We start from the raw sequence: 27,415 nt of genomic DNA on the forward strand, positions 1-27,415 counted from the left end.
GGTGTGGGCAAGCATGGATGGGACATGAGGAGTTATGGAAAGTAGACGGAAGGGGGGATATGATTTGAGTCAACGGAGTTTAGCCCACTCCAGCCCAGTCCAAATACCGTACGATCGATCCCACACCACGCCCATCCGTCGCCATGCGCCGCTGTGCTATTCATAAGTCTGGCGTGTGTCCTTAACCTTAGCCTTTGTCCCCCCTTCGATCCATCCATCTTCTCCTGAGCATCTACTAAACATCTCGAAACTGCAAGGGCCTTGAACAATACAGATCGTGCCGAAGGCTCAGACCCCATTTGTGAACACAGAGGGCTCCGCAGCTCTCCGGGCTTCACGCCTCCCCTATTTTGCACCAACATCATAAGCGCATGGCCATGCGGGAGACCGAGGCCGACATGGACGACGTCCCGCCTCCGCCATACTCCGAGACGGACATCTACTCGGTCTCTGGGCGGCACTCGAATCCGTCCCTGAACTCGCCACTCGTACAGTCCCACCATGGCGACGACGCTGCCTCGCACGTCTCTTCGCACGCATCGTCCCGGAGCGATGTCATCTACACCCCGCCCCTGACACCCCGTACAGGCAGCACGGCTGCTCCTCACCACCACAACTCAAACCCGAACCTGGCCAACCACGCGCACGCCGCCGCCGCCGCCCCGTCCGCCGTGTCGGCGCAATCGGTCTTCGCCGCCGCCTACTTCGAGTCCAGACCTGCGCCCGCCTTCTCCCCCTGGGACCAGCAGCTCGTCCACCTACTCACCGTGACCCAGTCCTCGACGCCGGACGACGTGCCCTGCCCCCCCACCTGGGCCGCCCGCGACGTCACGCAGCAGGACTGGGCGACCTTTACCAACTGCCTGATCCCGCACCACGCCGTCGCGCGGAATGAGGCTGTTATCAATCGCAAGCTGCAGGCCGAGGAAGAGGCCGTCGCCGCTGCCGCGTCGCATGGCGGAAGTGGTGACAACAGCCCCGGCGGCCCGCGGAGCATCAGCAGCAGCCACGCCTCCGCTCAGTTGGACCGAATCCGTCCCGACCCAGATACCGACCCCGGCGCAGCGGTCGCTGCGTCAGGACCGAGGAGGGAGGACGTGGAAGCCGTGGTCGCCCAGTGGAACGAAGGCTTCTTCCGCCCGAGGGGCTTGGCTGTCATGCTCACCCCCGAGGTCGAGGAGCTCCGTCTGCCCGGAGCCTGGGACCGCTCGCTCGACGGGAGCATCGACAACTCGGCCATGCCGAGCGGCAGTTGGAGCGGCGGTGCGACGCCCATGCCGCCCCCGGGACCTCACGCGGGCATAGGTCCCGAAATGCAGCCTGGCCCGGGTCCGAGCGAGGCCCGGGGTGGTTGGAGCTTTGGCGGCATCACGGTGACGACGGACGGGATCTCGATTGGGGACCGCATTGTTGCAGACAGCAACGGCATTAGGTTGGGGAACTTGATTGCGGATGAGAACGGTATAAGGTTCGGGAGCAACACGATACCCCGCGCGCAGCCTCACTTCGTCGGTCCGAATGTGAACTGGGCTCCCCCACCTCCACATGCACCATCAGCTCCCTCGCCTGTGCCCATGTTCGGGCCCAGACCTGGCCCTGGCCCTGGCCCGTTCCCTCCGCGGCCTCACCCGCACAACCACGCTCACGCCCGCCTCGGCAGCGGAAGCGGGGTTCGTGGTCGCCCACATGGCCGGTACCCCTCCGACCAACGCTCCATCTCGGCATCCTCCTCCGCCTCCTCCGTTTCCTCCACGTCGTCCACATCTTCCGTCGGCTCCCTGCCTGATTATGAGGACCTCTGTCCCGCTCAGCTGCCCGTCTACAAACAGCGCGTGGCGTCGTGGCTCGCACACCCGGACGAGCCCGTCACAAAGACCGATGTCGCGCAGCTGTGTGACGAGATCCACTCCGCGCAGTCCGCAAGCGGCGCACCGGAGAAACTGAAGCAGGATGACCCATCTGTCGCCGATACGCCGGAGGGAGCCGACGACAAGGCCCTCAAGGCGGAGCTCAAGGGCCTGACTCAGGAGTGGCGCAAACTCAAGCGCCAGCAACGCGCGGCCCGCAAGGATAAGCGGCGGGAGCGCCGCGCAAGGCGGAGAGAGGAGAAGAAGGAGCGTAGGGAGCAAAGAAGGGAGCGCAGAGAGCAGAGGAGGGATGGCAGGAGGGATCAGAAGGAGACGAGGCGGGGCGCCAGCGGCGAGGGAGACGGGGCGGCGAGGGGCAACCACCAACACCACCACCACCACCACCATCATCACGGCCCGAAGCCGAAGCCCGCGCCGCCGCCGCCGCCGCCCCCACATGCTATCCACGTCCCGCCACCGCCCGTGATGCATGCCCAGCCCATACCGGCCGTCCCCATACTCTCGCCGAACGACCCTAACAACTTCCAGTGGGGCGCAGGCCCTGGTAGAGGGCCCGCGCCACCGGGCGGGTTTTCGGTAGGCAGAGGGGCTTGGGCCGCAGCATTCGGCAGGGGCTGGGGCCGTGGGCGAGGTGCCGGAAACGACCACCCGTTTCCGCCTAACGCTGGGCCTCCCCATCCGCATGGTGCATGGCCCACCGGTGGTAGCGGTAAGCGGGGCCCGGATACGGCTATGCCGCCGGTGCCACCGCCATCCTAGGCACTCCTCATGGCTGTGAAGGGGACAGGGAAGGCATCCCAGGGAGAATGGAGCAAGGCGGACAAGGTGAGAAGCGAGATGTAGGCTAAGAGGAACGGGAGTTGTGGTATCAGTCGTGTGCAAGGGGGCGGGCAGCACGGATAAGGTAACATTAGCTGAGACGGCGAAACGCAGAGGATGCCGGAGGGCGCTGATGAGCCGTCAGGGAATGTGGAAGGGCATGGGGTCGAGGGCGAATGGCGAGTTGATACGGAAGCTGGTGACGGAGGATGGCAAGTCTGGCGTTGGGTAAAACAGCACACAAATGAAGAAAAGAGAAAAAAAAACAAGACACATACAACAAGGGCCTGGACAAGGCATACCGCGTAAAGTGTGTCGTGTAGAAAACACTCGGGGGAGATTTTGCATGCGTTCAATAACAACACCATACACCATTGCCTCGTCTATTTTGTTCCTTTTTGGTTACCGTGCTATGATGCATTGCGTCCCATCGTAGTTCTCTTTTGAGGCTTTTTGGACTCCCCCTATGATTCGTAGAGACATGCCGACCATCTGCCGACGGAGCTGTGCGTCTCGTCTATGCTCTTCGTAATGATTCCCTTAGGAACCCAGATAATCTCCAGAGGCTTGAGTGAAAAACGTAGCACCCAACTCTGAGGACAACGTTGTCAGCATCTAGTGATACCAACAACTTCTCCCGCGCCAGTGTTACTGCATGCACCACCGCTGCTTTCTCAAGCACCAGGTCCGCCGCGCTTAACGTCAATGCCTCTGTCACTCTGATGCAGCCAACCCTTAGCGATTTGCATATGCGGAGAGTCAGACTCCTAGTTCTTGCTCTCGTTCTTCTCGACCAACTCGCCAACGCCCAAGCCGCGACCGACCTTGACCTTGCGCTTCTTATCAGCGGCGGCGGCAGTAGCGTTGGGGTCGCGGCCGACATCCCCGACAGCCTCGCCTTCGTCAACAGCCTCGCCGTCCTTCTCTTCCTCGCGCTCGCGGTCGTCCTGGATCTGCTCGCGGATGTAGCTCAGGTCGAGCTTCATGCAGAAGGCGTCCTCGCCATCGGCATAGTACTTGCTCTCCGTCTTTTCCGTCTTGAAGCCCAGGGTCTCGCGGTAGAGGTGGATGGCGGCCTGGTTGGAGACACGGACGTGGAGGGAGACGTACTGTGCGCCGAAAGTCTCGACCATGGCGAGTTCTGATGACGGTTAGTAGGGGTGCCGACAAGGCCACAGGTAGAAAGAAGCAGAAGCAGGGGTGCAACGTACGACTTTGGCGCATCAGCTTCTCGGCAATGCCCAACCGGCGGTGGGTGCGCATGACGCTGATGCTGGTAATGTGGCCATGAGGCACGCCGTCGGCGGGTTCCTCCTCCATCTTGGCCAGAACGTATCCGACGATCTTGGGGTAGTCGTAGGGGGTGCGCTTCGGACGCGAGACGTCGACAGCAACATAGCTGAGTTGAGGCCATGAGAGGGCATGGTAGAGGTAGTACTTGAGGAAGTAGTTCTCGGGTAGGTTTTCGAGGTTGGCGTGCTGTATGAGGGGGAGGTCGGAGGACTTGAGGAGGCGGATATCCATGGCGGGCAAGTCTCTATCGCGGGATTTCTAGGGGGCTACGGTGGAAGGCTCGAATTGAGGAGATATTAAATCGTTCGAGAATGAGAGACAGGGCCGACTGGTGCGGGTGGGCGCGCAAGGCTGAGAGGAGGGGCGTGTGTGCGGGTTGCGAATTGGGTGATAACAGACGCTGGAGAGGGGAGGTAGACTTTTAGAAAGACCCTGGTCATTGACCCGAGAGGTAAGCTGGCCGTGGGTGGCGGCAGTCACAGACCCCACCAGCACAAAGCTCCGAGGGTTGCTCAGCGGTACCCCGCCAATTGTGATGTACAGTAATAAGAAACTTCAAAAGCGCTCATCTGTGTGTCTTTGCAGAGCCCACATCGTCCTCAGTATTGGTGTACTGTTTCAAGCGTTGGAAATTAAAACACACCAACAGAGCAGCAATGCCTTCTTCTGGTCTCCTCTTTGTGTCACTTTGAAGTTGGCTTTCTAGTGTGTTGTAGAAGTTGAGCCCCACTCGACCAGCTGGGTTCTCATCTCTGGCAATTCGTAGCGGGTTGTAGGAGCTCAGGTCGCGGCATCAGTTGCTTCCAGTCCAGACTCAAGACATATAAACTACCTACCATATAGTAGCCTGTCCACCTAATTCGACAAGCAATATTTCCCTGATTGCAAACAATCTTATGAAATATGCCGAACTACCTAGCTGACTTTTCGGAAGGAAACTGACTGGACGCTCATGTAATAACTAACTGTTGCTACATGTCTACCTCAGGCAAGACGGCTACTACTTCACATTGTATGTGGCCTTCGTCTTCTTCTTCTAACGGCATTTCCATGTTAAAATAAAAATACATTGGTCTCCTTCGTTAAAACCACCAATCCCCCATCAAGGTCTTAACGTGCCTAGCATTCCTTAACAATGGTCCGGAGGACCTGGCAGTTGCAGAAGCAGAGACCCCTATCCGATCACAGCAAGCCCTGGTCCGGGATTGGAGCGGGAGAATGACGTGTGGGGGACACACGGTTGGAAGTCCACCGCGAGAGGCGCGGGGCAACTTTCTCAGGGGAGTTGAGACAGTGGGGTAGCTTTGACCCAGGAACTCCGAATTACATCAACCCAAATTTCTCCCGGGATCTATGTGACGAGCTCGCTCCATTGGGCAGCATGTGTCCATTCCTCGTCTCTTAACTGATTGCTCGCATTGCCCGTTCGGGCCATTCCGGCCGTTCAGGACAATTGCGTCTTTAGGGTTCTGGTTGCCGCTGGACAGTTGGTTCACGTATCTATAAATCCCGAGGCTCCCGTCCACTCGTTTCCTCGCTCCCCCGTTTTGACCTCGTGCTCTTCATCTTTACCTGCCTGTCTTCTCACTTGAGGTATATCTTACTGTGACCGTGTTTCGTTGTGCATACCTGACTTCTTAGCTTCAACTCCACGTAGCGAAATACTACAGAATGTCTCGTTTCCTGGAAGGCAAGCTCGGAATTGTGACTGGCGCCTCTCGAGGTAAGAGCTCATAATGCCGAACCAAAGCGCGTTGCGCACATGGAGCACTTCTGACCAACCCCTATTTCAGGTATTGGCGTCGCCGTCGCTGAGAACCTTGCCGCAAAGGGCTGCAACCTCGTCCTGGGCTACACTTCCCCCTCCTCCAAGACCCCCGCCGACAAGCTCGCCGTAGACCTCCAGACAAAGCACAACATCCAGGTTCTCGCCGTCCAGGCTGACATGGGCACCATTGAGGGTCCCAAGTCTCTCGTTGCGACTGCGAAGTCCCACTTCGAGAAGCTCAACAACGGCAAATTCCAGGTTGACGTGCTCGTCAACAACGCTGGCGTCGCCCTTAACAACCCGCTGCCGAACGTCACGGTCGAGCAGTTCGACATCACTTACCGCGTAAACGTCCTCGGCCCGCTGCTTCTCGTCCAGGCCGTCCAGCCTTACCTACCCACCGACCGTAGCGGCCGCATCGTCAATATGTCGTCCGTCAGCGCGTCGATCGGCCTCCCAGGGCAGACCGTCTACGGCGGCACAAAGGCCGCCCTCGATGCCATGACCCGCACCTGGGCCCGCGAGCTCAGCGAGAACGCCACCGTTAACGCCATCAACCCGGGCCCCGTGCTGACCGATATGTACGGCGGCACTACGCCCGAGTTCAAGCGCTTCCTCAAGAGCTACATCGAGCACACCCCGCTGATGAAGGCGCGCAAGGGCGTCGACTCGGACGAGCTCGTCAATGCGGCCAGGGAGGATGGCGGCCGGCCGGCGTACGTCGAGGAGATTGCCGGTATCGTGGGCATGCTTGTCTCGCCCGAGTCGGCGTGGTGTACAGGGCAGGTTGTTTGTGCTAATGGCGGTATGGTGCTCGGCATGCAGTGATTAGTGGTTGGGGATGATATGAATGATGTGCATATGACGGCTCGTTATGAGATCGACCAAGAAATCTTATTTCCTATATTCGTTTGCATAATGTAACCGAGAATTCTGAGCTTTGATGATTATCAATGGGGATAAAACAAAATATCATTTTTAAATTGAAGGCTGGTACCGGTTGGCCCTTTGTCGTCAAGTGTGAAGGTCGGTTTGTAGAATATCACTGCAAAAAGACCGCTGAGTCAAACTTTACAGATTTGCCCCGCCATTATTTCAAACCACCCCTCTATCCGCTTCCCGACTACGCTCACCACCGCCACGGCTCACAACAGAAGACGTTGTGTCAAAATCCAAAAGCTACGTAGAAGCAACGGTTTTTTGGGGGGGAGGTTTTTTCTTTTTCACCCTCTAAATCTATCAAAAGCTCATAAAAAATGTCTTTGGACCCCTTCGACGACGTCCTTACCCTCGAGGACCAATTCTTCGCCGAGGGCTACCGCCAAGGCACCGAGGATGGCATCCAGGCCGGCAAGATCGAGGGTCGCTCCGTCGGCCTGGCAAAGGGCTATGAAAAGTTTCTCGAGAGCGGCAGGATACACGGCCGCTCCGTCGTGTGGGCAAACCGGCTGTCCCTGCCGCAAAAGAGCGGCGCCGCAAACCCTTCAAACTCTTCGTCACAATCACCACGAGACCCCGCGGGGGCGCCACGGCGGCAAGAGGCATGCTCCCTGCCGCCGCTGGCGAGCAATACGAGGCTCGAGAAGAACGTCACGGCGGCATTCGCGCTCGTCGAGCCGGACACGCTGGCCAGGGAGAACAGCGACGAGGCCGTCAACGACTTTGACGACAGGCTCAAGAGGGCGCAGGGCAAGGTCAAGATCATCGAGCGCATGACGGGCGAGGCGGCTGCCGATTCAAAGGTAGCGGAGGCCAAAGAGGTATGAAAGGGGGGATGCATCTGGAAAGCATGGGACGGTGTTGTCAAGGATCGTCGGGCTTTACCCACGAATGGATGGTTAGGATTAAGAAGGGCCGAAATACCCACCGGGTGAATAGGCTAGAGACAGCAAGACATAAATACTCCTTAGACTCAGGATTTGAAGAAGTAAAACGTATAATGGAATCTAGTGCCCTTCATATTTACATTCGCCCTTCCCTCCTGTACAGCCAGAAAAAAACCCGCATGTCCTATGCTTACGCAAAAGTCCGGCAGGGGTAGCTGTTACATATCATATTAGCAAAGGCCGTTGTCACCAAACCATGAACAATAAAAAAGATACCGCGCCAGAAGAAACTCACTTCTCGCCGTAGGTTTGTTCCTCGTTGACCTTGTACTTATGCACGTCCCACGCTCCGCTCTTGAGGTCCTGACCGCTGGGCGTCGGCGGAAGGCCGTTGGTGAAGAGGGCCTCCTTGCTCGCCTCGATAGCCTTGGCGGCATTCTTCTCAAGGTAGGGCGCCAAGCCCGTGGAAGCGGCCTCCTCGCGGGCGGCGACGAGCTGCTTCTCGCCGGCCTCGCCGATGAGCTCAACGCGCGGGCTGGCAGCGGAGCCAACCGAGAGCAAGCCGACAACGTCGGCCTGGTTGACGACACTGATGGCTGGATAGTTGCGACGAGCGTCGCGCTTCCAGTACGGGTTGTCGGCGATGTCGGCCGCGGGCAGGGTGACGGGGTCGTCGTAGCTGAGGGGGTTCAGGGCGCCGGGTGTCGGGTTGCGGAAGGTCGGGTTCAAGGGCACGCCGGAGGAGCGGTTGGGGTCGATGGCGAGGGAGCGGCGGATGCGTTCCCAGACGCCTTGAGACTGAAGGGTGTGTTTCTGGAGGGACGAAGGTCAGCTGCTGTGCCAATTGGATCGTTTCGTGATCGTCGGGACGGGCTGGCGACGGTGGTTTTCCTTGCTTGGCTGCTGGGAGCGGGAAACATGGTCCGCCAATTGAGCGCATCGTGCAGGGCGTACCTTGGAAATTTCCACAACACCGCCTGCGGCAGCCTTCGCAACTGCCTTTGAGGCCATCTTGGGCGACGTCGTGAACGGTAGAGGGGAGATTTGGGGGCTCAATTGGCGACGGTTCGATGACCTGTTTGAGGTTGGATATGAGCGTTCCGGACGCCTGGGTTGTCCAGAGTGCTCCAGTTTCTGGCAAGGACCGGGGCGGCCGAGGTTTTGCCGGTCGTAGCAATAGCCGTGCTTCGATTTGCAACCCGACTTTCGTGAGTATCCACTTCGCCCTTTTCCCCTTGCAACCCAATGCTGCAATACTGCTACCTATGCCAAAGCTTCCTGGAGTTCACGAAATGATGTACGATGTATCACGGCATGTCAGTGGAGCGGAGTGTCGTGCGTCAAAGGCCAACGCCACTTAATCAATTCCCCAGCTACTACTTACTATACGGATACAAGAAAATTCGAACCATGTCCTACCCGGCCATTCCAATTGCAAACGCGTTTTCCGCCACAGATTACATTTACATAGCAGCACTATAATCGCTCGTCTTTCTTCTCGGCTCCGTCAGCGGTATCTTCCTTCTTCTCCTCGTCGGTCTTTGCTTCGCCGTTGGGCGCCTCCTCCTTGGCATCCGTGGCAGCGGCTTCGGCGGCAGCCTCAGCAGCGCCCTCGACGTTGCCGCCCTCGACCAGCGCTGTCACAACTTCGACGGTGCCGGCGGGGCTGCCAGGCTCAGCGATGAGGACCTTGCCAGCCTTGTCGACGACAAAAACACCGCGCTGAGTGCTTTTGGGCGGCTTCTTGAGCCCGATAGCACTGATGAGGGTGGCCTTTGGGTCACAGAGAAGCGGGTAAGGCAGCTTCTGCTTCTCCTTGAAGGTAGTATTAGCCTTGGGAGAGTCCATCGACAGTCCGTAGATGGCAAAGCCCGTCTTGGTCAAAGGCTCGTACGAGTCTCGGAAGAGACAGGCTTGCTTCGTACCTGGGTATCACACGGCCAGTTAGCACGACTAGTGGGCAGGACTGCCGAGTAGTGTTGATCCAGAGAGATACTTACATCCGGGAGTCGAGGCCTTGGGGTAAGTGAAGAGCACAACGCCAGCCTTGCTCTTGTCAACAAGCTCCTTCAGAGTCGTCTTCTCGCCGTCATTGGTCTCGATCTCGCCGCCGAAGCCGTCGAGGTCGACCGTCTCGCCCTTCACAGCCTTGACCTTCTTGTCAGAGCCATTGGCAGCAGCGGGCTCCTTGACGACTTTCTCGACGGCCTCCTCGGCGGGCTTGTCGGCGGACTTGTCGGCGGGCTTGTCGGCCTTGCCCTTGACGGCGCCCTTAACCTTCTCTGCGGCCTTGGCGATCTTGGAGGAGGCCTTCTTGGGGGCTGGAGCTGGGGCGGGCTCGGGGGCTTTGCGCTTGCGGAGCTCGACGGGCATGGCGTCTGCTTCTGATGGGATGCTATGCTTTGGGGAAACAAGGATACAATGGGGATCGCAAAGGATGGGTCAGTTGGATAGTGGTGTTGCGCTGATGATGCGATCCAGGTGCGATGTAAAAGGCCGGTGAAATTGCAACAGATGAGAGGGGGTTACAAGAGTCGAAGGAAGTTGAGAGGGTAAACAGGAGGTTCAAGAGGACATCCTCGGGATGAGCCAATCATCGGCGGCCATGGCCAGAGCTTCAGCCGGGACCAGGGGGCTGATGCGATGCAGATGTCCTGCGGTTTGCGGTGCGGTGGTGCGGACCCTCAGGCTCAGGCTAATTATTAAGCTCGGTCGCCGCGAGCAGCAAGGGCAGCAGGAGGAGCCGTTGCTGTTTCTGGCGTGCGAGGATGAAGGGGAGGGGAAGGGGAAGGGGAAGGGGGTGGTGCTGTCGTGCCAACGTGTGTGCATGGTGAGTGGTGCTGGGCGCTGGCCCGGAATCTGAGTGTCTGGGTCCCCCACCCACCACCGGGTCGTGTTTTCGTGGCCGCCGAGCTCCCGCCTCTTCCTGAACTACCTAGTCACCCGGTTGACAAAAAAGATGGCACACCTAAACACCCCCTGCACTATTATAGACAGCACAACACTAAATACATAGATATACCTACATAAAATAGTTAGAATTAATGCCAGTATGTTCTACCTACTATTAGATATATTTTTCCTATATCCTAACTGCGTCTTGTGGCTGTGTTAGCATAAGAAAAAAACACTTGTTAATAGTCTTGGGGTAGATGTGGTGTAAGAAAGTACTTTAGGTGTGCTATCTTTTTTGTCAACCGGGTGCTAGTTTACCACCATTTTCTTTTCCCATCCACTCGCATCCTGGTTCAGGTTGCAGGTAAGCTTTTGACCACTGGCCGTGCGTTCCTTGACTCCAACCTGGTCTGGCCTCTGCGAGGGAACGCACGTACTGGCGCCCACCGGGCTCGTGTGGGGGAAACACCAGATTACTGAATTTAAAGCCCCCCAGGTGAAATTGCATGGTTTCACACTACACTCAGGGCAACCGTCCACAGTCGGTTTCTTCATTGTCATTGCCGCTGCCATCGAGATTTGACGATCGATAAATTCGCTCTCTCGTCAGCATGGCAATGTTCAGAATGTCTTTCTTTTCGGCTCCGTACCTCGCTTGGGCTCGATTCCGGTGGCATCGCGTGGCAGTGCTAGTCCTTTGCGCTGGGTCATCCACCCTCTATCTAAGTAGATTGTTTATCTGCATATGTACCTACTTCGTTGTCTACCAACATCTCCTTGTGGTGCTGTCTGGTTGCTTTCGGTCGGCATTTGTCAAAGCTAACCGCTGGAGTTCTTCTGTCTCAAGTGAGGGGAATCAGAGGGGTTACACAAACTTTCTATTGTTTCTTACATCACTTGCGTCCCTGATTTTTGCCCTACTCGAGCCCTCGCGCTACACTTGACATCAGTCTTCCTTTCACCAACACCCAGTCAACCCTTGCATATAGCTTCTGCTACTCCCTAGATTTTTGACTTGGTTCACCATCGTCGATATTGAGAAAAGCTGGGTATATCAAGACACCCCACCCTCGCCGCGTAGCCTTGTCGATAAACCTAGCATACGCCTTGGTTGACACCAGAGCTGTACGTGGCTACCAACTTCATGTCCCAACAGTACAACCTGCCACGAGTTCATTCTACACTCACCGAAATTATGGATGACACGGCTAGTTGAAGCTCGCTTCTCCGAAGTATCGCAAACGCTTGGCCATTCACTAAGAGCTGGACCCTCTCGTCTGGACCTCAAGGGCAGCAGCACGATTGTAGTGGGCAGCTATTGCCTGGCTCCATGCAATTATTTAGACACCCGCTGACCAACCTTCCGCGCCTGACTGATGATGTTAAAGTCGGCTTAAGTGGAAGAACTTTGCTCATTCCAGCTTTAAAAAGAAATGGTACACTAGAAAGTCAGATAGATCAGATGGACTACACATTGTCCCTTGAGCTGTATCATTTGTTATTCTGATCAGTCATGTCGCTTGATCAAATGCCTCGTGCAACGGATGGCCCTCGACCAAGACGCCCATCAGCCAAGGGCCTTGTCCTCTGCAGAAGTGGCCATACGCTACCTCTAGCCAGCTACCCGATGGTATGCAGTTGTTCTTCCTCAGGAGGCGTCCGCAAGTGCAGGCGTAATATACATGTCACATGTCTTTGCAAACTGTTGTTCGGAATCCCCGATTCGAGCCCAATAACACAAATGATAGGTATGACATGCTGAAGCTTAGTCTTTGCCCCGTCATCCCAGCCCCTTCGAGGTAACCCCTGCTACTAACCTGACTTAATCCCCACCCAATGCGATGTCATCAATATCCTCACAAGGCAAGATGGCCGAGCGGTCTAAGGCGCTAGCTTCAGGTGCTAGTCAAGTAATTGGCGTGGGTTCGAATCCCACTCTTGTCACAAGTAGCCGTCAAGACTACGGTATTTTTGCATTTCTTGCGATTCCTGTTGTATGTAACGATTATCGTGAAGTTCAGGAAGCGTACCTGCAGCGTCACGACGTGCCTTTCGATTGGCGCAGCAAGAGCATAGGTAGACACGCGCACCCGAGTTTTTAGCTTCTCTCAATGGTCCCACTCTTTTCCTGCCGATGGTTGTGTCTTCCCTACTGACTTTGAGACGCAACGAACAATGACATGAGGTTATTTCAACAAAGCTGTGTACATGATGTCGTACCAGGGCATCATGTCTTTGAGGCGCGGTTTCAGGGCGCATTGACATCAGCCAGAAGTGAGGCCTGGCTAGGTCAATCATGTGCCAGGTCAACTTCCGAAACCCTTTGCAGTTCTTTGCTCGACTTCTTTCCTCTCACATCGTGCTACTCTAACACATAATCAGCTCGGACGAGCCCAGTACTGTATGGACCAGATATGCAACTATCGCACTGATAATCCCGGTACCTGCAAACACCCACCCCGGACCACGTCTAACCACAATCAGCCCATTCCGCATCGCGTCCATGATCCCACCCTCACTTACACACTTACGCACTGCTAACCCACAACACAGCCCCTCTCCATTCCTTTCGTCTCAAAACACGAACCCTATCAAGAACCGGGAATGATCTCCAAATGCGGAAAGGAAATCTGACACCCAAGGTGAGTCTTTATTCCCACACCACGATTCTGATCGGATGCCTCCTGACTTCCCCACCTCGTAGACAATCACGGCCCCGTTGGCGGCGTTTACGATGGCGTGTATCCTCTTCGCGTATGTTGCAGAACTGCTGGTCTCTCCTGAGCCTCGCGCCAGAGTTCCAGTAGTTGACAGGATGTATGCTGACTCAAAACAGCTATACCCGCTCGTCGATCCGCACGGCGCGTGATCAAGCCGTACGTCTGCCCTCGTCCTCGTCTTACTGAGCCAACCCCCTCCGTTCTTACGTCCTACGTTGCATCTGTCTCATTGGTCTGCTACTAACACTCGTCAAGAGATACGGCAACGGCTCCAGTAACCCCAGACCGTCACCTCCGAATTCCAGCTCATAGCGTCGCCCATGTACGCGCCGGACAGGCGGCAGGCGAGGCCATCTTGGTGGCTACCGAGTTTTTCAACGTTCTCACCACAAGATGGGAGAATAAGAAAAGTCGAGGCTTTGCGGTCTCATATTTATCGCCTTACTGCTTTTTTGTGGTTTCTATGTGACTAATACCCCCTACTACTTCCGTCTCTGCATTTGCTAGATACCAAATCAATACACAAAACATGCCAGTCTCTCTGCAGCGCTGTGTGAGCGTGTTAAGCATATCTCCTAAATACTTCGCTCCAGTAGATATAGTACTACACAAGACTTTGTACTGATCATTGAGAAAACAAGCTCCTATCATGCTGCCCCCGTCGGCCGTCGTGAACTCCGTGGTCAAGTTTGTGTAGAAAAAAAGAAAAAGAAAATAGTAATCTATGATAGATTGGTGTAACGAACAAGGGGGATAAGGGAGGGGCCGTCCCCCAGATGAATGATAGCCACGCTGTGTTTGTTACGTGACCTGAATCGACTTTGTCTAAACCTGACGACCAAAGCTAAGGGTATCTGGAAAATCCCATCCCTATCTCCTGACTAACAATCTCAACAGCTCTTTTCTTCCATCGTTGCTAAACCGCACATGGTGTCTTGCTTGATTCTTTTCCCCCGTCTTAATATAACGCCACCCCCAAGTTGTCAAGTTACCCAGGTCAGGGCTCAGCAGGTGTGTTGCCCCTTTCCCGCTTCCGCTTGCCCTCGGCCCTTGCGTGGTTTAAGTGCTTCATCACATACTCATACGTCAGCATCGTCACTGTCGCAGCCGGCACCGCTCGCATCATGTTAGTGCCCATGCCAGCGTAGAAGGCCCTCCACCCCTCCTCTTTGAGAATCGTTTGGAAGGTGCTGACCACGCCGCGATATTTTGGTGATAACAACTGCTGTTTCTTGCCATCTTCTCCCGTCATGGAGGCAGACATCTTGACTTCCAGGCCCTGAAGATACTCGGCCCCTCCTACGGGTTTTCGTTGCGTCTGTAGCCTCGTGCGAATAACTTCGTGTGGATAGGTAGCGCTGCTCGCCATGATCTTCGACAATATCGAAGCCCCCAGCACGCCCATCCATTGTGACTCTTGTGTGTCGCCCTGGGTCGGCTCGCCCATGCCCTGGCCGGTAAACCTCGTCTTCAGGTATTCGTACGCAGGGAACTGGACTGCCACGTGGGTAAGTCCTAGCAGAGCCGGAGTAAGGCCCGAGTAAAACGATGAAACGCCCTCTGAAGTGTACATCTTGCGTGCTGCGTCCATGGTTGACCGGTAATGCCACGAGCTGTGCATTGTTGGTCTCGAGGTCGGAGTATTTCCTGATCTCGGAAACTGAGAGTAGTGCTTGCCCGGGTCATGTGCAACGCTCTGCGACATCAGGCGGGTCTTGATGACCCATATCGGGTTTGTGACGATGGTGCTACTAGCACCAGCTATAATGGATGACCAAAAGTTAATCAGCACCGTGTTTTCTGTAGTCGACTCAGTCAGTCCATGGCCTAGTCTCTAGCCTGCGGTTTCCAACATACCATGGCGGTGCTTTAACCAGTCCTTGCTCTTATTGTAGACGGTAAACCAAACAGCCCATGTGGGCAAATAACCCAGTACTATTGGGCCGAGTCCCCTATACATGCCGCGTATGCCTTCTTCTCGCCATATGACACGGGCTGTACCCAGCAAGCCATTGTAGAGTTTTGGGTGTCCGACATGTCTTCCCTTCTCGACGGGATTGAAACCGCCCTGTGCCTGCAACTTGGTCTTGATAACGTCGAGCGGGCACGTAACCACGCCCGAAGTGAAGCCTCCCACAGCACCGGAAAGTGCGTTGAACTGAGAATCGGAGGCGCCGGCGGCCCACCTCTCGAAGGCAGTAATAGTCTCAGTTGCGGGCATTGCAGGAGCGGCTTTCTCTATGGTAACCAACGCTGCACGGGCCGGGGCCGGGGCCGGGAAAGCTCTGGAGCTGCTGTAATTGGGGTATGTCGAGGTCGGATACGGCCCATATTCCTCTTCTTGGGAGCGCGGGACGCCTCGTTGAGCGTCGTGGTGCTCGTCGTGAGACATCCCCTCTCACACTGTTGAGCTCGGTCAGGGTCCAGATGGCGGATGTCAGGCGGGTTCGGCGATGGATCCGGAAGTGAGGCGCCGTGACGTCCCAGGGTTAATAGACTCTCGTAGAGCAATAGATGAAGCAGTATGTGGGCTTGCGGGGTGCGTATCGGCTCGGAGCTGGTGTTGGATATGCTTCAGATTCGTGCTGCGTCGTTGGAGTGGATTTCTCTCTGTAGGCGTCTGTCGTGTACCTCTCAAATCAGGTAGATGCTGGACCTTCCCAAGTGTCCCGGTATGCGGGGAACGCTCCCACGCCGCCGTGACACTGAGCGACTAGCGGTTATCGCAGCCCATTGGCCTTGCGGGGAACAAGATGTCTAGCGCGGGCAGTCGAGGACGGAGTTGGTGGGCAAGGCGCTCCCAAGCATACGGGGTTGGGAAGTGAGGGGCGAGAGAGAGGCGGGCAGCAGAGAAGGGAAGGAAGAGAGGTGGTGGTAATGCTCGGTAGGTATGGTAGGAGCGCACTCGGAGGAGTTGAGAGATGGGATATGGCGAAAAAGCGCCGAGGTGGAGCGGGACGCCGCACGAGAGCAAAATGATGCAAGCCGTCGGTTGTCTCGTTTGGTAGGAGTGCCCACGTCCCAGGGTGTGTCCTTCGGGTGGAGGCAGGAGCAATCCAATGGGCTGGGAGGAAGGCAGGAGTAGTTGGAGCAACTGCTGGGCTGGGTGAGAGGCGCCGAAATAGGTGCGATGGCCGCTGAAGGGACCTGCGCGATGATGCTGCGGGGGTAGGTGGTCCTCTATTTCCTACCACTGACCAGGCGCTGTGCTGAGACCACCGAAAGCTGCTCTCCTCGGGACGTTGGCTCAAGACCCGGGAGCTGCCGAACGTGCTAATGACTTGTTTGCAGCCCTGGCAGATCAGCAGCTGAGGGATGACGCAAGACTACAAGATCAATATCAGACCAAATAGCGGATGGCATGTGAAGTAAAGGGTGTTGAGAAGCCAGAGGCTGGAACGTCAAGAGTTGTAGAGGATCTTGCTCTATGGAGAGCGACCTGCATTCCAGCAAGTGCAAAGTGTCCGACTAACTTAATATAGGTGTCTGCCTACATTGTAGGTAGGTACTCAACCACCGAGTCGCAACATTCAAAACATTTAAAAGCCCAGGGGGAGAAAACTTTCAACTCAGGCCACAGAAACCATCAGGCACCATGGTGTTGCCATCAAGGGCAAGGAGTCCCGTCGGCAGCTGCATTACCTCATCGATGCACCCCATCCCCAACTACAAAAATCTGGTGATTGTGTGTGGCCCGTGCCTTGAACAGGGTGACCCACGTAAGCCATAGAAAGAAGTGTGCCACATGTGGCTGGTATCGGGATCTCGAGGAAGGTCACATGATCCGTCATTCCGGATCTTTGCGCCTCTCCGGGATGCTCCACGATTTTCTATAGACATTAGTCCCGACCTCAGGCGATCCGCAAAACCGTACTCCGAGGCATTATATCGAAACCTCTCCTCTCCCCCGTCCACCACCAGCCGCCACAATGACCTCGCTCATTTCGAAGAAGCTCGCCGATGGCATCCTCGCCCGCCCCTTCCTGAAGAGCATCTTCGTCCCCTTCTCCAACTGGTACGCCAACGCCGCCGGCCACCGCAAGCTCGGCTTGAGGTAAGCAATTCGACGAAGCCTACTGCAACTGTTGGCCACCGACCAGAACAGCGATGACTGATTGTCACTCTTTGTCCTCGCCAACAGATTCGACGACCTAATCGAGGAGGAGACCGATATCGTTCAGAAGGCCCTGAAGCGCCTCTCTCCTAAGGAATCCTACGACCGCGTCTTCCGCCTCCGCCGCGCTGTCCAGCTCTCCGTCCAGCACAAGCTCCTGCCCAAGAACGAGTGGACTAAGCCAGAGGAGGTGTGCATTCCCCGATCAATTCGCACGAATGGATTACGGGCAGGGTACTAACATCTCAATATTTAGGACTACCCCTACCTCGGACCCATCATCCAGCAGATCCAGGCTGAGGAGGCCGAGAGGCTGGCTTTTGAGACAATGGAGGTTCAGAAGAAGCACCACTAAACGAACTCTCTCTGGTGGGGGGTGGCACGTTTACCATGGACGAACGACGCCGCGCGCACGATGCTGTAAAGTATTAGGACGAAGGGAACCGCCTGGCTGGGGCGCGCGACAGGAATTTAGACCAGGGGGCAGAACCAAGGCCAGGCGGTTCGTGTACCTTATGTATAGACCTCGGGGGGGTTCTTGTCTGTCAATTGGAATTCCCTGCTACAGATACAGGTTCCGCTGCGCCCGAATAGCACCAATTGACGACTCTTTTTTGCGTTGGGATATCTACAGTCTTACGGCCTCGCCCATCCGGCCCGGGTTCGCAGAAGCTAGCTGACATTATGCGCCCTCTGACTGGTCCAAAACCCAAGACCCACCACTACGCTCTCAGTAACAACATCATGAGTAACGACTGCTCGTTGATGGTGACTTGACTACTGCCGCATTATCCAATTTCATTAAACCCAGATGCTAGCATTGATTTGATGTGGTGATTTGGGCAGTCACGCTATTGACGGTATCTAACCGACATCCAAGGGATGAATTGTACCTTTTTTTCTCTCCAGCATATTGCCCAATCTCTGCGCCTATGATGCCAAAAAGCGTGGCTTGAGTGTCATGATTTCAGGCTAATATCCAAGTATATCGGTCTAGAATGAATCCTGGTAAGCTAGCCGTTGGTACTACTGCACTACAGGTCCTGAGCCATATATCTTAGAGAAAGATTGGGCCTCTTTTAGCGAGGAAAAGAGTTACAGCTATACACCATGGGTCTGCATGAGAGCACCTAGTGCCCATGATGCCGCAATCAGCCCATACATCGAATGTAGCCCAAACCTCCAACCCAATGATGGAGATACGTATTGTCGTGATCTAGCCAGAGAAAACCTCACGCTTGGCAGCATTCCATGAATATGACTGCGTCAGCATAGCACCAAAGCCAAGGTAATGCTCTTGGTTTACTGTGAAGATGCGTAGACACTCTCACATTCAAAGAGGCTCATTTGCCTGCGTGATAGTTCTTTTGATTAAATACATGTAGGTTGGGAACACTGCGCGAATCTGCCGGGGAGTCATTTATGGTATAAATATTGGATGGTGCCTACGCTCCAACGTTACCCTTGTCACATTGGTACAAATGCGCCTATCGCGTCACAGACCTCTAGAAAATAAATAATAGCCTTGATCCAGGTCATGGGACAATCAGTCTGACTATCTAAACACATGTACTGCTGGGGACCTTGGACTTGAACAAGCAAACCCTTGGTTTTGTAGCAGAAATTTATCAGATATTAATACGATGTTCCCCGCCATGGTTATGTTATCACACTCTCATACTCGTATTTCTCCCTGTTTCGGAGAGCATGCATACATGACGGGAGGCAAAAATAAAAACTTGTCCACCTGGCCCCCTTACCAGGGAGCTTAGTAGTTACTGCTCTGTGATTACCCCAGCTAGAATACCGGCAACGTGGAACACATATCTTGTTAGGTCCGGGGCGATGGCACGTTGACAAGCACTCGTTCAAAGTTTACAGCATCACTTCCTCTCGATCCGCGACGGAGGAAAGCTAGAGGCATCGTCTACTCTTCATTCATACCGTAGGCCCACGTTCTGCTTCTCACCGAACCGTGGCGACAACTAAAGCTGGGGTTACTTGGTCCCATTGCCGTCATTGCGAACCGGAATTAGCAAAGGACTGCTTGAAGACAAGTTCCATAGCCACACGGAATCCATGTCTGCTATCTAATACGATAACCTGCTCATGACCATGTAATGTAGTCCGTGACTACACGACAAAAGACCTTAATTCTCCAGTGCCCCCCTTTCCGGCTAAAGTGTCACTCAGTGTGAAGTACAAGTCCTGGGGGAACATTCCAACATGGAGCCAACGCGGTCCCTATGACCAGAGAAACCTGCACATTACGGGCCAAGGAATACGATGGCATTATCCAAAATCAATCCCACAACATATAGTCGCCGCAATATCTGGTTTGAATTTATCCTCCTTCACAAGGTAGCTAATATTCAACGACGCAGAGCCAATAACAAGCAACAAAACCACATGAGCAAACGACCGAGAATTGGAGACAATTCAAAATGTGTAAATTACGCCTCTTCAGACTCCTGAGTTTCCTCATACCCTAAATATCACACTCAGACGCCAGGAGAAAACTTCACCAAGTAGGTCTCCTTCCGATGTAGTGCTGCCTGCCATTATCACCATCCCAGAAGTCCGAGGCCAAATAGGGGGCTTCCCTTCCTACAACAGGCGATACGTTTATCCCTCCTATGCTAACAGGTGATACAACCAAGTCTATTATTACAGCGATACATACTTCCATCTGGTATGAAACGCCTGTTCTGACAAAAAGAGCATCCCTCTTGGTTCTGTTGATTTTGTGTTCCCTGGCCAACCGCGTCAAGTGGACAAGGGTGAGCCATGAAAAGGCTGTTGGGGTTTCGTTGAATATATAGGTAGCAGGAAGCCGAACTTGTTGAGTACCAGGGCAGCCAGCATAGGCAACCAAGACTTTGATTTAAGCCTCTTGCCGATCATCCGTAGCCCAAGAAACTTTTAGACTAGCATCCGGAAATGCTTCTCGTCGTCGTGAAACGCTCCCAAGTACCTCGTGTGTGTATCGTTACGTGGTCATACAGTGCTGTGTTCCGTCAGCCGCATTCGGCGGATGAATCGGAGAAAAACGGTCGTACAATCGAAAAAGGCCAAAAGCCCAGCCACAAAGGATCATGCGTTTCCAGGCTTCTCCTCAGTGTCGATGTGCCAAACAACGTAGTTGGGCAGACCAACAACACGGTAGCCGGCACGCTTGGCCATTTTGGCGAAGCCTTCTGTTTCCGCCTGGTTCTCGAAGGCGTAGCACGGGAAGTTGATTCCTAATGTTGTTAAAAAGCGCAAATGCCAAAAGTGCCCAGGAAATACCAACCTGATCGGTGGACGTCACCCTTGACGAGTATGTTGACGCCGCCGATGCCATCTAGTTCAAGCTCTTCGTCTTTGTTGTTGCGCCAGTCACCATCCTTGGCCATATATCTGCGACCGGTGTCGTACTCCTTATAGCCTAGTTCCTCGTAAGCATTAAATGTGAGATAAGTGACATTTTGTCCTACCTTCGGCGAGAACAACATCCTTATCCAAGCTTGCTGCAAGTCTGCGGCCCTTGTCGGACTCGACCCAGGAGTTGTAGTCGAAGCGGCCCTCGATATCGCGGCCATCACGGTAGCGATGAAACCAAATGTCTGTCAGACTGTTAGCATAGTCTGTCTTTCAGATCCATGGCATGTTGACTCACTGGGCACGAGGACATCGGTATCGTGGGCAACAAAGTCCTCGATGATCTTCTTGGGACTGTCCACGATGTCGACATCGCGCCAGTAGATCCAGGAGTGCTCAGGCTTCATAGCAGCAGAGAGGAGATAGTTGCGAGCGCGGCCCATAGCCTTTCGTCGGGGACCCTGGGCCTTGAAAGAATGGCGCTCTTCAACACTTTGACTGAGCTCGAATCCGAAGTCCTTCTCGACAACCATGGCACTGTTGAACGGGATCTTGTCGGGACGACTCTGGATGCGATCCAGCTCAGAGGCGAGAACGGCAAGGGTATCATCTTTGGAGTCGCCGACGAGGAAGGCGAGATCAATCAGGTGGTGAGGGTAGGTCAGTTCGGCGATCAGCTCGAAGTATTTGGATAGGTAAGGGGCGGCGTCCTTGAGTGGAGTGAGAATCAGGACGCGCTCCTCGTTGGTGACAGCGTTGCGCGTTGACTTGATGGGGTTAAGGTTGACGTGTTGAATCGAGCTCTGGTTGATTTCCAGGGGTTCGTGGTGGTTGAAGATGACGGGGGTCTGGAGGTGGGCAGCCCACGAAGCTTGTTCATTGAGCGACATCTCCATGGGCGGCTTCGCGGGGCCCCAGCAGTAGAAGCTGTGCAGTGTTACATGTTAGCAGGTTGTCTTGTCCATGGCGCGCGTGCGCGCATTGCCATGTAAAAAATATCGCGCCCCCTGAGGAGCAGCGGTTACCAGGGCTGTTGACAACGTACCTCTGCATCTCGGAGGCTGAGGAGCGAATACCGCGCCATAATAGCAGAACGACGCCGGTAACGGCGACGAGAAAGAGAAAGCGCGTCTTGGTCAGGAAAGCCCATATCGCTCTGGTAGGAGGCAGCCTGGATTGGGCAGACTTCCAATTGATTCCACCTTTGGGAAGAAGCATGGCTCCTGTGGAATGGGTTTGGGTGGTCTGGGATACCACCCTAGAACACGTCCTTACAAAGAAAAGATAACGTCGTGTGTATCCTGGCACAGCGAGCGTCCAAGCCAGCAGTGTCGCAGACGAGACAAGATGAGACGGCGTCCTTGAAGTTGTTGTCGGTGACGTCGCTTTGTCGCGCGCAAGATTGCGGCAATATTTCGCTAGAGGGGGCAGCCAGATAGAGGCAACGATAGGCGCAGAAGAAATGTCAGGCAGCACCTCGTCGAGCAAGTCCGACTTCCACAAGTTGTGGCTGGGAGCAAGGAGGTGTTTGTTTGGGCGGTTTTGTGTAGTCCGATAGATGTCAGTCTTGATAGCACACTCTCCTCAGAAGGGGGTAGTGGGCCAAGGCTGACGAAAATCAAGTGTCCCGATTGAACTGATAAGGATTGAGGTGCCAAAAAGGTAGGCGGGACGTCAGTGGTTCCACGGTTCTTGCGGGTGTACGAATGCGATGCGGCTACAAAGTCTTGGGACAACGGGTTTCCGGTCGTCTTTCAGCCTCGTTGTGCCTTTGATGAGGGCGATGGTTTTGGCCAGGATTTTTGTTGAAGACAAGAGCAAGAACGAACGAGGGACGTTTGGGTAAGCCCAGGCAGAAGGGGATGGAAGGAATTGATTGAAAGGAACCACGCCAAAGGGCCCCCCAAAAAAAAGGTCGACCGGGAAGGAAGGCGTTTGGGAGACAGAGGCTTGGATGGGATAGGCTAAGACAAGTCAAGGCAAGCAGGCTTGGTTGGTGGAAGGAGGTAAGGTACATGCAAGTACCATATGTGGGAGAAGCAGGCGGGTTAGCAGACACAGGCGGGCCACAGCAGCACACCACGATCGCAGACTCCGGATTGTCTAGGTAGGTACCGTAACAGGCAGGACAGGGCGGAGACTGGGGCACCGTCAATACACGTAACCTTCTGCGGTCCGGCCAGGGTGCAGAAGCATCAAAAGCCAACTTGATCAGGGCCACGGAACCCCAAGGCACTTTGCCGACCTTGGAACGGATACGACAGAAGCTGCAACCCGCATCTCGATGGTAGCATAGCAGGATACGATCAGTGAGCCAATAGCATGGCGTCAAAAAGTTTAACCACGTTAGCCAAGTAGGTACCCTTTTGTACCGACACTATCCTCTTGTCAGCACGCGAGATTGCCGTAACCGCCAAGCGCTTCTGGACTCAGGAGAAAAAAGACCGTGCCGCAACTTAACGGCACCTGTCCTCTTTTCTTCTTCGTAAGATATAATCTCTTCTCAACGTTTCTTCTGCACTCGCTCAAGGCGCTATACCTTGATATCCGACTACACGACATTTCGCTCGTCTATCAAAACGTCCCTGGATTAAACGGATATGGTTGTCATCTGGCCCATACGCCCCTATTTGTCTTTTTCATCAAGGAGCGATGGGACCCGTTATCATTGCATACCGACAAATCCGTAGCATGAAGGATATAACGCAATGATCAGCAAATGGAAATCAGCTCAGACCCAACCGTCACGCCAAGATATGGTTATCTCACGGGAAAGCATGAGGAGAACTGGGCAGGGCCTACCCCAGTGGCTTCCAGGGGCCGGGCGAGGCCTGCCCAGTGCCTACGCATGAGCAGCCGAGAATCGCCATCTCGCTCTAATATCTAGAGGATTAGGGTGGCTACAGCACTGAAGAACAGCGAAGTCTTATTTCTCCATTTCCCCTCTTAAATAAAAAACCCACAGCCGGTTGTTCTCGGCCCAGCAAAGGTGTAGGACAACGATCGGCAGCGGCGGTACCTGCCCGCCGACTCTCTGGAGTTTCCTGGCAGTCATCATTGCGTTTGTAAAGGCTTTAGCTCCTTGTGTTCTTTGTTCATCGATGGATGGCCACCCATGGCATGCAGCCCCACCCTTACTGAGCCCAATATCCGACGTCACGGCACCAAATGCCATCGTAGGTAGCGACTCCCCGATACTGGCCTGGGCGATTTACTAGGCTGGAGCCGTTCGCCGTTGCCGATGCCTGCATCTTAATTGGTACATGTATTAACGGCTTCTACGCCCAAGGCAAGGGACCCCTTGACACGACTAAATGGTTAAAAAAAAATTGAAAGAAGATTCAAGCTTTTGGTGCAGCGGCGGAAGGTATCTGCCATATTCCTTCGACAAAACGATGTCCTAATTCATTCCAGTTACATTCTCCAAACAAAGTCTCAGACACACCACAGGTGCCGGTGTGTCTTGACAAGAGAATCCAAAAAAGATGGAGAGGGAGAGGAGGAGGGGCAGGGATTATGAACAGTAACCCATCATAACCCACACTATCCCGCACTTTTCGGTCACGCACGCAACACTTGCACCGCTGGGGATGTGGGAAGGGACAGGAATGAGGAGATGTTCCCGGGGCTCAGCACCATCAGCGGTAGAAGCCATTATGGGTCTCATTATAAACGATTTTGAGCACGTGAGATCACACTTGCCATCGAATCACATACGATCCGGTATCTGGGGACGAGGGACGTGGGGACATGCAGCTGCCCTGCTAAACTTCGGGCAAGCATCAACCGCTCGGGGCTGCAGTGACACAAAGGGGACGCACGAGCTGTCTCTATCACCATCCATAACATACATTGTAGTAAGGGATGACAGGTTGGCCATTGGATGATAGTCCTGCTTAATAAGCCGCCTCAGCCCGATTGGCAACCCCTAACTACATTTCAGATGACAAAGCCGGGGCGCCTAGCTGCCATGTTGCCACTGTGAGCGATTGACTATGGCATGCTCTCGTAGCAAAAGCTCTCTGGGTTCTTCCAAGTTGCCGCATCAAGTACACCGAACTGGCCTCAGATACTCAATGCTGACTCACCTCCTGAGCTTCCTGACATGTTCACGTAAAACAATAGCATCTGAATGAGGTTACAGTTGGTTAGTCGCCCGCCAATTTCCTTCGTATCTGCACGTCGGATTACACCTTTCACACGCTGCTCGATATCATTTCCAGGCTCTTTCCCCGCCTCCAACAGCCTACGTTTCTCTCGGTGCTCGCTCAAACTTTCACAATATTACTGTTGGTCATCGGCATCGTCATCAACGAATACAGCAAAGATGGCTACCCGGCGCTCAGCGCGTCTGGGCGCTCAAGCACACACAGATATCGCACCTCCGCCGATTGCACCACTAACCACAAAGAGCCGGAAGAGAAAATCCCCGACAGGACCTACGCTCGCCGATCCGGTGTCGTCTTCGGACCCTGTTACGCCGCCGAGAAAACGGGGCCGAAAGGTTACACCAATCACCCCGATCCCTCCGCCAGTCACGCCTACTCCCAGCGCCGTTGGCATCATCGCTGAACGGGCGAACAGAACGGCGAAGCCCAAGGCCAAGGCCATCAACCGCCTCGCCGATCCGAAGTTGACCAACGCCCCCATCATTTCGCCCGAGACCTCGCGTGTCATTGCCTCTCATCCTGCCGAGGACGTGTCGCCGTCTAAACTATCCGCGGGACCCGGAAAACGCACTACGACTGCCAACATTCTCGAGGAGGCGTGCCGCCATCTCATAAAGGTGGACCCGCGAATGAAGCCCCTCATCGAAAAGAACCACTGCCGCGTATTTTCACCTGAGGGCCTCGCCGAGAAAGTCGATCCCTTCGAGAGCCTCTGCAGCGGCATCATCTCTCAGCAGGTTTCCGGCGCCGCCGCGAGGTCCATCAAGAATAAGTTTGTCGCTCTGTTCACAGAGGTAGAGGGCGAACCGAAAAGGTTTCCTCACCCTTCGGAGGTGGCCACTGCTTCCATCGAGCGCCTGCGTACTGCCGGTCTGTCGCAGCGCAAGGCTGAGTACATCAAGGGCCTGGCTGAGAAGTTCGCGAGCGGCGAGTTGAGCGCCCAGACGCTGGCGGAGGCTCCTTATGAAGAGGTGCGTGACAAGCTCATCGCGGTGAGGGGCCTGGGGCTTTGGTCGGTTGAGATGTTCGCATGTTTCGGGCTGAAGAGGATGGACGTGTTCTCGCTGGGAGACCTCGGGGTGCAGAGAGGCATGGCAGCCTTTGCCGGACGGGATGTGGCCAAGCTCAAGGCCAAAGGAGGAGGCAAATGGAAGTATATGTCTGAGAAGGACATGACCGAGATGGCGAGCAAATTTGCGCCATATCGCAGCGTCTTCATGTGGTATATGTGGAGGGTCGAGGAAACCGATATAAGCACGCTGGAATAAGCAGTCAGCGGATTCATTAAACTTTAGTCTCACTAACCTTGCCCCCCCCCCCCCCCCCCCCCCACCTATAATCAACACCTTCCCAAATGCCAATTTCCAATTATCACGAAATCGCACAGACTAGTACGGCATGTGGGGTTCCTTGAATGAACACGAGCCCCAATAACACGAGCCCCAATAACACGAGATCTCGTTCGTCTCTTGCTCATGTTTAGAGGGACCGAACGAAGGCTATATGCTTCCCCGGCGCATGCTCATCCAGGATAGAAGCGAAGTCACCTTCATCTTTCGGGCAGGGTTGAGCGGGCCAGGTGGTAACTTGGCCGTTCCCCCAGAGCAATGTCGGGAGCGATTCACAGCCGGACCCCGAAGTTTCCAACTGACGCAAACAAGCTTTTCAGCTTTACCAGCCTTCCGCGCGACGCCCACGACTAGACACACAATGCAAGGTGAAAAGCTGTCTAAGTCGATCGGACGACATCACGATCAGTTATATGGTGATACGAAGGATAATCTCTTGTGTCTTAGAGACCCAACGCGATGCGGGTTAAACGACGCACAGACACGAGTACCGCAAACACATGGTGGTAATTCCAGCGGTGACAAAGACACAAAAGTGTTGTAGCATATAGACCTTCGCGGCTCATCTCAAGGGGCGGGCAAGCGGCGAGTTGCGGTACCAGGAGGATTTAAATCACGCCGGCGTCCCGTCTTGAACATCGTGACTTTGGGGTGGTGAATTGAACGCGCGTCAGCCAAGGGGGGTTGATGTTTGAAGTCTTGTCGCAGGATGAGCTCGCCGTCACCGTTATCATCTGTGGACCAGAATAGCAGATAAACGTCTGAAGTATCTGCGTCACCGCTAGCAGGGCAATGCCTATTCCTTCATGTATGTGGCCGATCCCAAGATGTAAAGAACCAAGGCGTTCATTGCTGGAGTCGGAGATCCAGAGTGGGCTATTGCGCCGCCGTCTGAGACCAAGACGCTCTATGCCTGGGTTCGGCTACACAATTGACCAGATCGGCCGCCATAAGAGATCAACTGTCGCAGCCTTTGTGTCTAGGGAGCTTCCTGTTTGGCTAACGCCGTTCGGTGCCGTTGACGGGGGTGAGAAACGGCCGCCAACAGGGCAGCTGAGCAGAACCACCGAAAAGCCTGGAAATTCTGGACACCCCCCTGCGGGCCTACAAGAGTTGGGGGGGCGGTTGGGTGTGCCGCTAACGTGATACGGATGGGCGAGCGCTCCCCTTGCTAGCAGCATGATGCAAAGGTTAGATATCGAAAATCAAGACTGGCATGTAGTAATATGATGCG

The 27,415-nt window shown here is 54.8% G+C and overlaps 10 protein-coding genes and 1 non-coding gene across 11 annotated transcripts; 6 read left to right on the forward strand and 5 right to left on the reverse strand.

The window, feature by feature from the left end:
* Positions 1-371: 371 nt before the first annotated feature.
* LY79DRAFT_671830 (uncharacterized protein) lies at positions 372-2,627 on the forward strand (the record flags this gene model as incomplete). The annotated part of the gene is made up of 1 exon (XM_060563973.1): positions 372-2,627. One exon carries the CDS (start codon positions 372-374, stop codon positions 2,625-2,627), a length of 2,256 nt encoding a protein of 751 aa, XP_060411463.1.
* Positions 2,628-3,454: 827 nt separating this feature from the next.
* On the reverse strand, positions 3,455-4,211 carry LY79DRAFT_671831 (acyl-CoA N-acyltransferase; the record flags this gene model as incomplete). Its single annotated transcript, XM_060563974.1, has 2 exons — positions 3,455-3,828; positions 3,899-4,211. The coding sequence occupies 2 exons, from the start codon at positions 4,209-4,211 to the stop codon at positions 3,455-3,457; spliced, it is 687 nt and encodes a 228-aa protein (XP_060411464.1).
* Positions 4,212-5,157: 946 nt separating this feature from the next.
* Positions 5,158-6,794, forward strand: LY79DRAFT_561621 (short chain dehydrogenase). Its single transcript, XM_060558419.1, has 3 exons — positions 5,158-5,573; positions 5,622-5,703; positions 5,774-6,794. The coding sequence occupies exons 2-3, from the start codon at positions 5,652-5,654 to the stop codon at positions 6,574-6,576; spliced, it is 855 nt and encodes a 284-aa protein (XP_060411465.1). The 5' UTR covers positions 5,158-5,573; positions 5,622-5,651; the 3' UTR covers positions 6,577-6,794.
* Positions 6,795-6,802: 8 nt separating this feature from the next.
* Positions 6,803-7,892, forward strand: LY79DRAFT_561622 (uncharacterized protein). The gene has a single exon (XM_060558420.1). The coding sequence runs from the start codon at positions 7,005-7,007 to the stop codon at positions 7,512-7,514; it is 510 nt and encodes a 169-aa protein (XP_060411466.1). The 5' UTR covers positions 6,803-7,004; the 3' UTR covers positions 7,515-7,892.
* On the reverse strand, positions 7,765-8,585 carry LY79DRAFT_520731 (NADH-ubiquinone oxidoreductase 21.3 kDa subunit; the record flags this gene model as incomplete). Its single annotated transcript, XM_060555273.1, has 3 exons — positions 7,765-7,789; positions 7,870-8,387; positions 8,529-8,585. The coding sequence occupies 3 exons, from the start codon at positions 8,583-8,585 to the stop codon at positions 7,765-7,767; spliced, it is 600 nt and encodes a 199-aa protein (XP_060411467.1).
* Positions 8,586-8,659: 74 nt separating this feature from the next.
* On the reverse strand, positions 8,660-10,406 carry LY79DRAFT_561626 (thioredoxin-like protein). The gene is made up of 2 exons (XM_060558421.1): positions 9,575-10,406; positions 8,660-9,499 (listed from the first exon to the last, which is right to left on the reverse strand). Exons 1-2 carry the CDS (start codon positions 9,945-9,947, stop codon positions 9,051-9,053), a joined length of 822 nt encoding a protein of 273 aa, XP_060411468.1. The 5' UTR covers positions 9,948-10,406; the 3' UTR covers positions 8,660-9,050.
* Positions 10,407-12,331: 1,925 nt separating this feature from the next.
* On the forward strand, positions 12,332-12,413 carry LY79DRAFT_t196. The gene has a single exon. It is a non-coding gene; the product is annotated as a tRNA-Leu (tRNA).
* Positions 12,414-14,186: 1,773 nt separating this feature from the next.
* On the reverse strand, positions 14,187-15,581 carry LY79DRAFT_592226 (mitochondrial carrier domain-containing protein; the record flags this gene model as incomplete). Its single annotated transcript, XM_060561392.1, has 2 exons — positions 14,187-14,989; positions 15,047-15,581. 2 exons carry the CDS (start codon positions 15,579-15,581, stop codon positions 14,187-14,189), a joined length of 1,338 nt encoding a protein of 445 aa, XP_060411469.1.
* Positions 15,582-17,118: 1,537 nt separating this feature from the next.
* On the forward strand, positions 17,119-17,658 carry LY79DRAFT_671837 (ubiquinol-cytochrome C reductase complex 14kD subunit; the record flags this gene model as incomplete). Its single annotated transcript, XM_060563975.1, has 3 exons — positions 17,119-17,243; positions 17,331-17,493; positions 17,560-17,658. The coding sequence occupies 3 exons, from the start codon at positions 17,119-17,121 to the stop codon at positions 17,656-17,658; spliced, it is 387 nt and encodes a 128-aa protein (XP_060411470.1).
* Positions 17,659-20,396: 2,738 nt separating this feature from the next.
* LY79DRAFT_520755 (Anp1-domain-containing protein) lies at positions 20,397-21,881 on the reverse strand (the record flags this gene model as incomplete). Its single annotated transcript, XM_060555276.1, has 5 exons — positions 20,397-20,545; positions 20,596-20,730; positions 20,780-20,908; positions 20,962-21,590; positions 21,709-21,881. The coding sequence occupies 5 exons, from the start codon at positions 21,879-21,881 to the stop codon at positions 20,397-20,399; spliced, it is 1,215 nt and encodes a 404-aa protein (XP_060411471.1).
* A 2,642-nt stretch (positions 21,882-24,523) lies between these two features.
* Positions 24,524-26,127, forward strand: LY79DRAFT_561650 (DNA glycosylase). The gene has a single exon (XM_060558422.1). It carries the CDS (start codon positions 24,796-24,798, stop codon positions 26,098-26,100), a length of 1,305 nt encoding a protein of 434 aa, XP_060411472.1. The 5' UTR covers positions 24,524-24,795; the 3' UTR covers positions 26,101-26,127.
* Positions 26,128-27,415: the final 1,288 nt, after the last annotated feature.

Source organism: Colletotrichum navitas (genome assembly GCF_030913465.1).
Source record: "Colletotrichum navitas strain CBS 125086 chromosome Unknown LY79scaffold_55, whole genome shotgun sequence".
NCBI classification, from domain to species: Eukaryota; Fungi; Ascomycota; class Sordariomycetes; order Glomerellales; family Glomerellaceae; genus Colletotrichum; species Colletotrichum navitas.

Excerpts from the sequence above, each read along its gene's own strand:
- LY79DRAFT_561626 (XM_060558421.1), bottom strand. The coding sequence starts at position 9,947 with ATGCCCGTCGAGCTCCGCAAGCGCAAAGCCCCCGAGCCCGCCCCAGCT. Across the intron at positions 9,500-9,574 it reads CAAGGCCTCGACTCCCGGAT|GTACGAAGCAAGCCTGTCTC; the intron begins GTAAGTATCTCT and ends TGTGATACCCAG.
- LY79DRAFT_561621 (XM_060558419.1), top strand. The coding sequence starts at position 5,652 with ATGTCTCGTTTCCTGGAAGGCAAGCTCGGAATTGTGACTGGCGCCTCT. Across the intron at positions 5,704-5,773 it reads TGTGACTGGCGCCTCTCGAG|GTATTGGCGTCGCCGTCGCT; the intron begins GTAAGAGCTCAT and ends CCCCTATTTCAG.
- LY79DRAFT_561622 (XM_060558420.1), top strand. The coding sequence starts at position 7,005 with ATGTCTTTGGACCCCTTCGACGACGTCCTTACCCTCGAGGACCAATTC.
- LY79DRAFT_561650 (XM_060558422.1), top strand. The coding sequence starts at position 24,796 with ATGAGGTTACAGTTGGTTAGTCGCCCGCCAATTTCCTTCGTATCTGCA.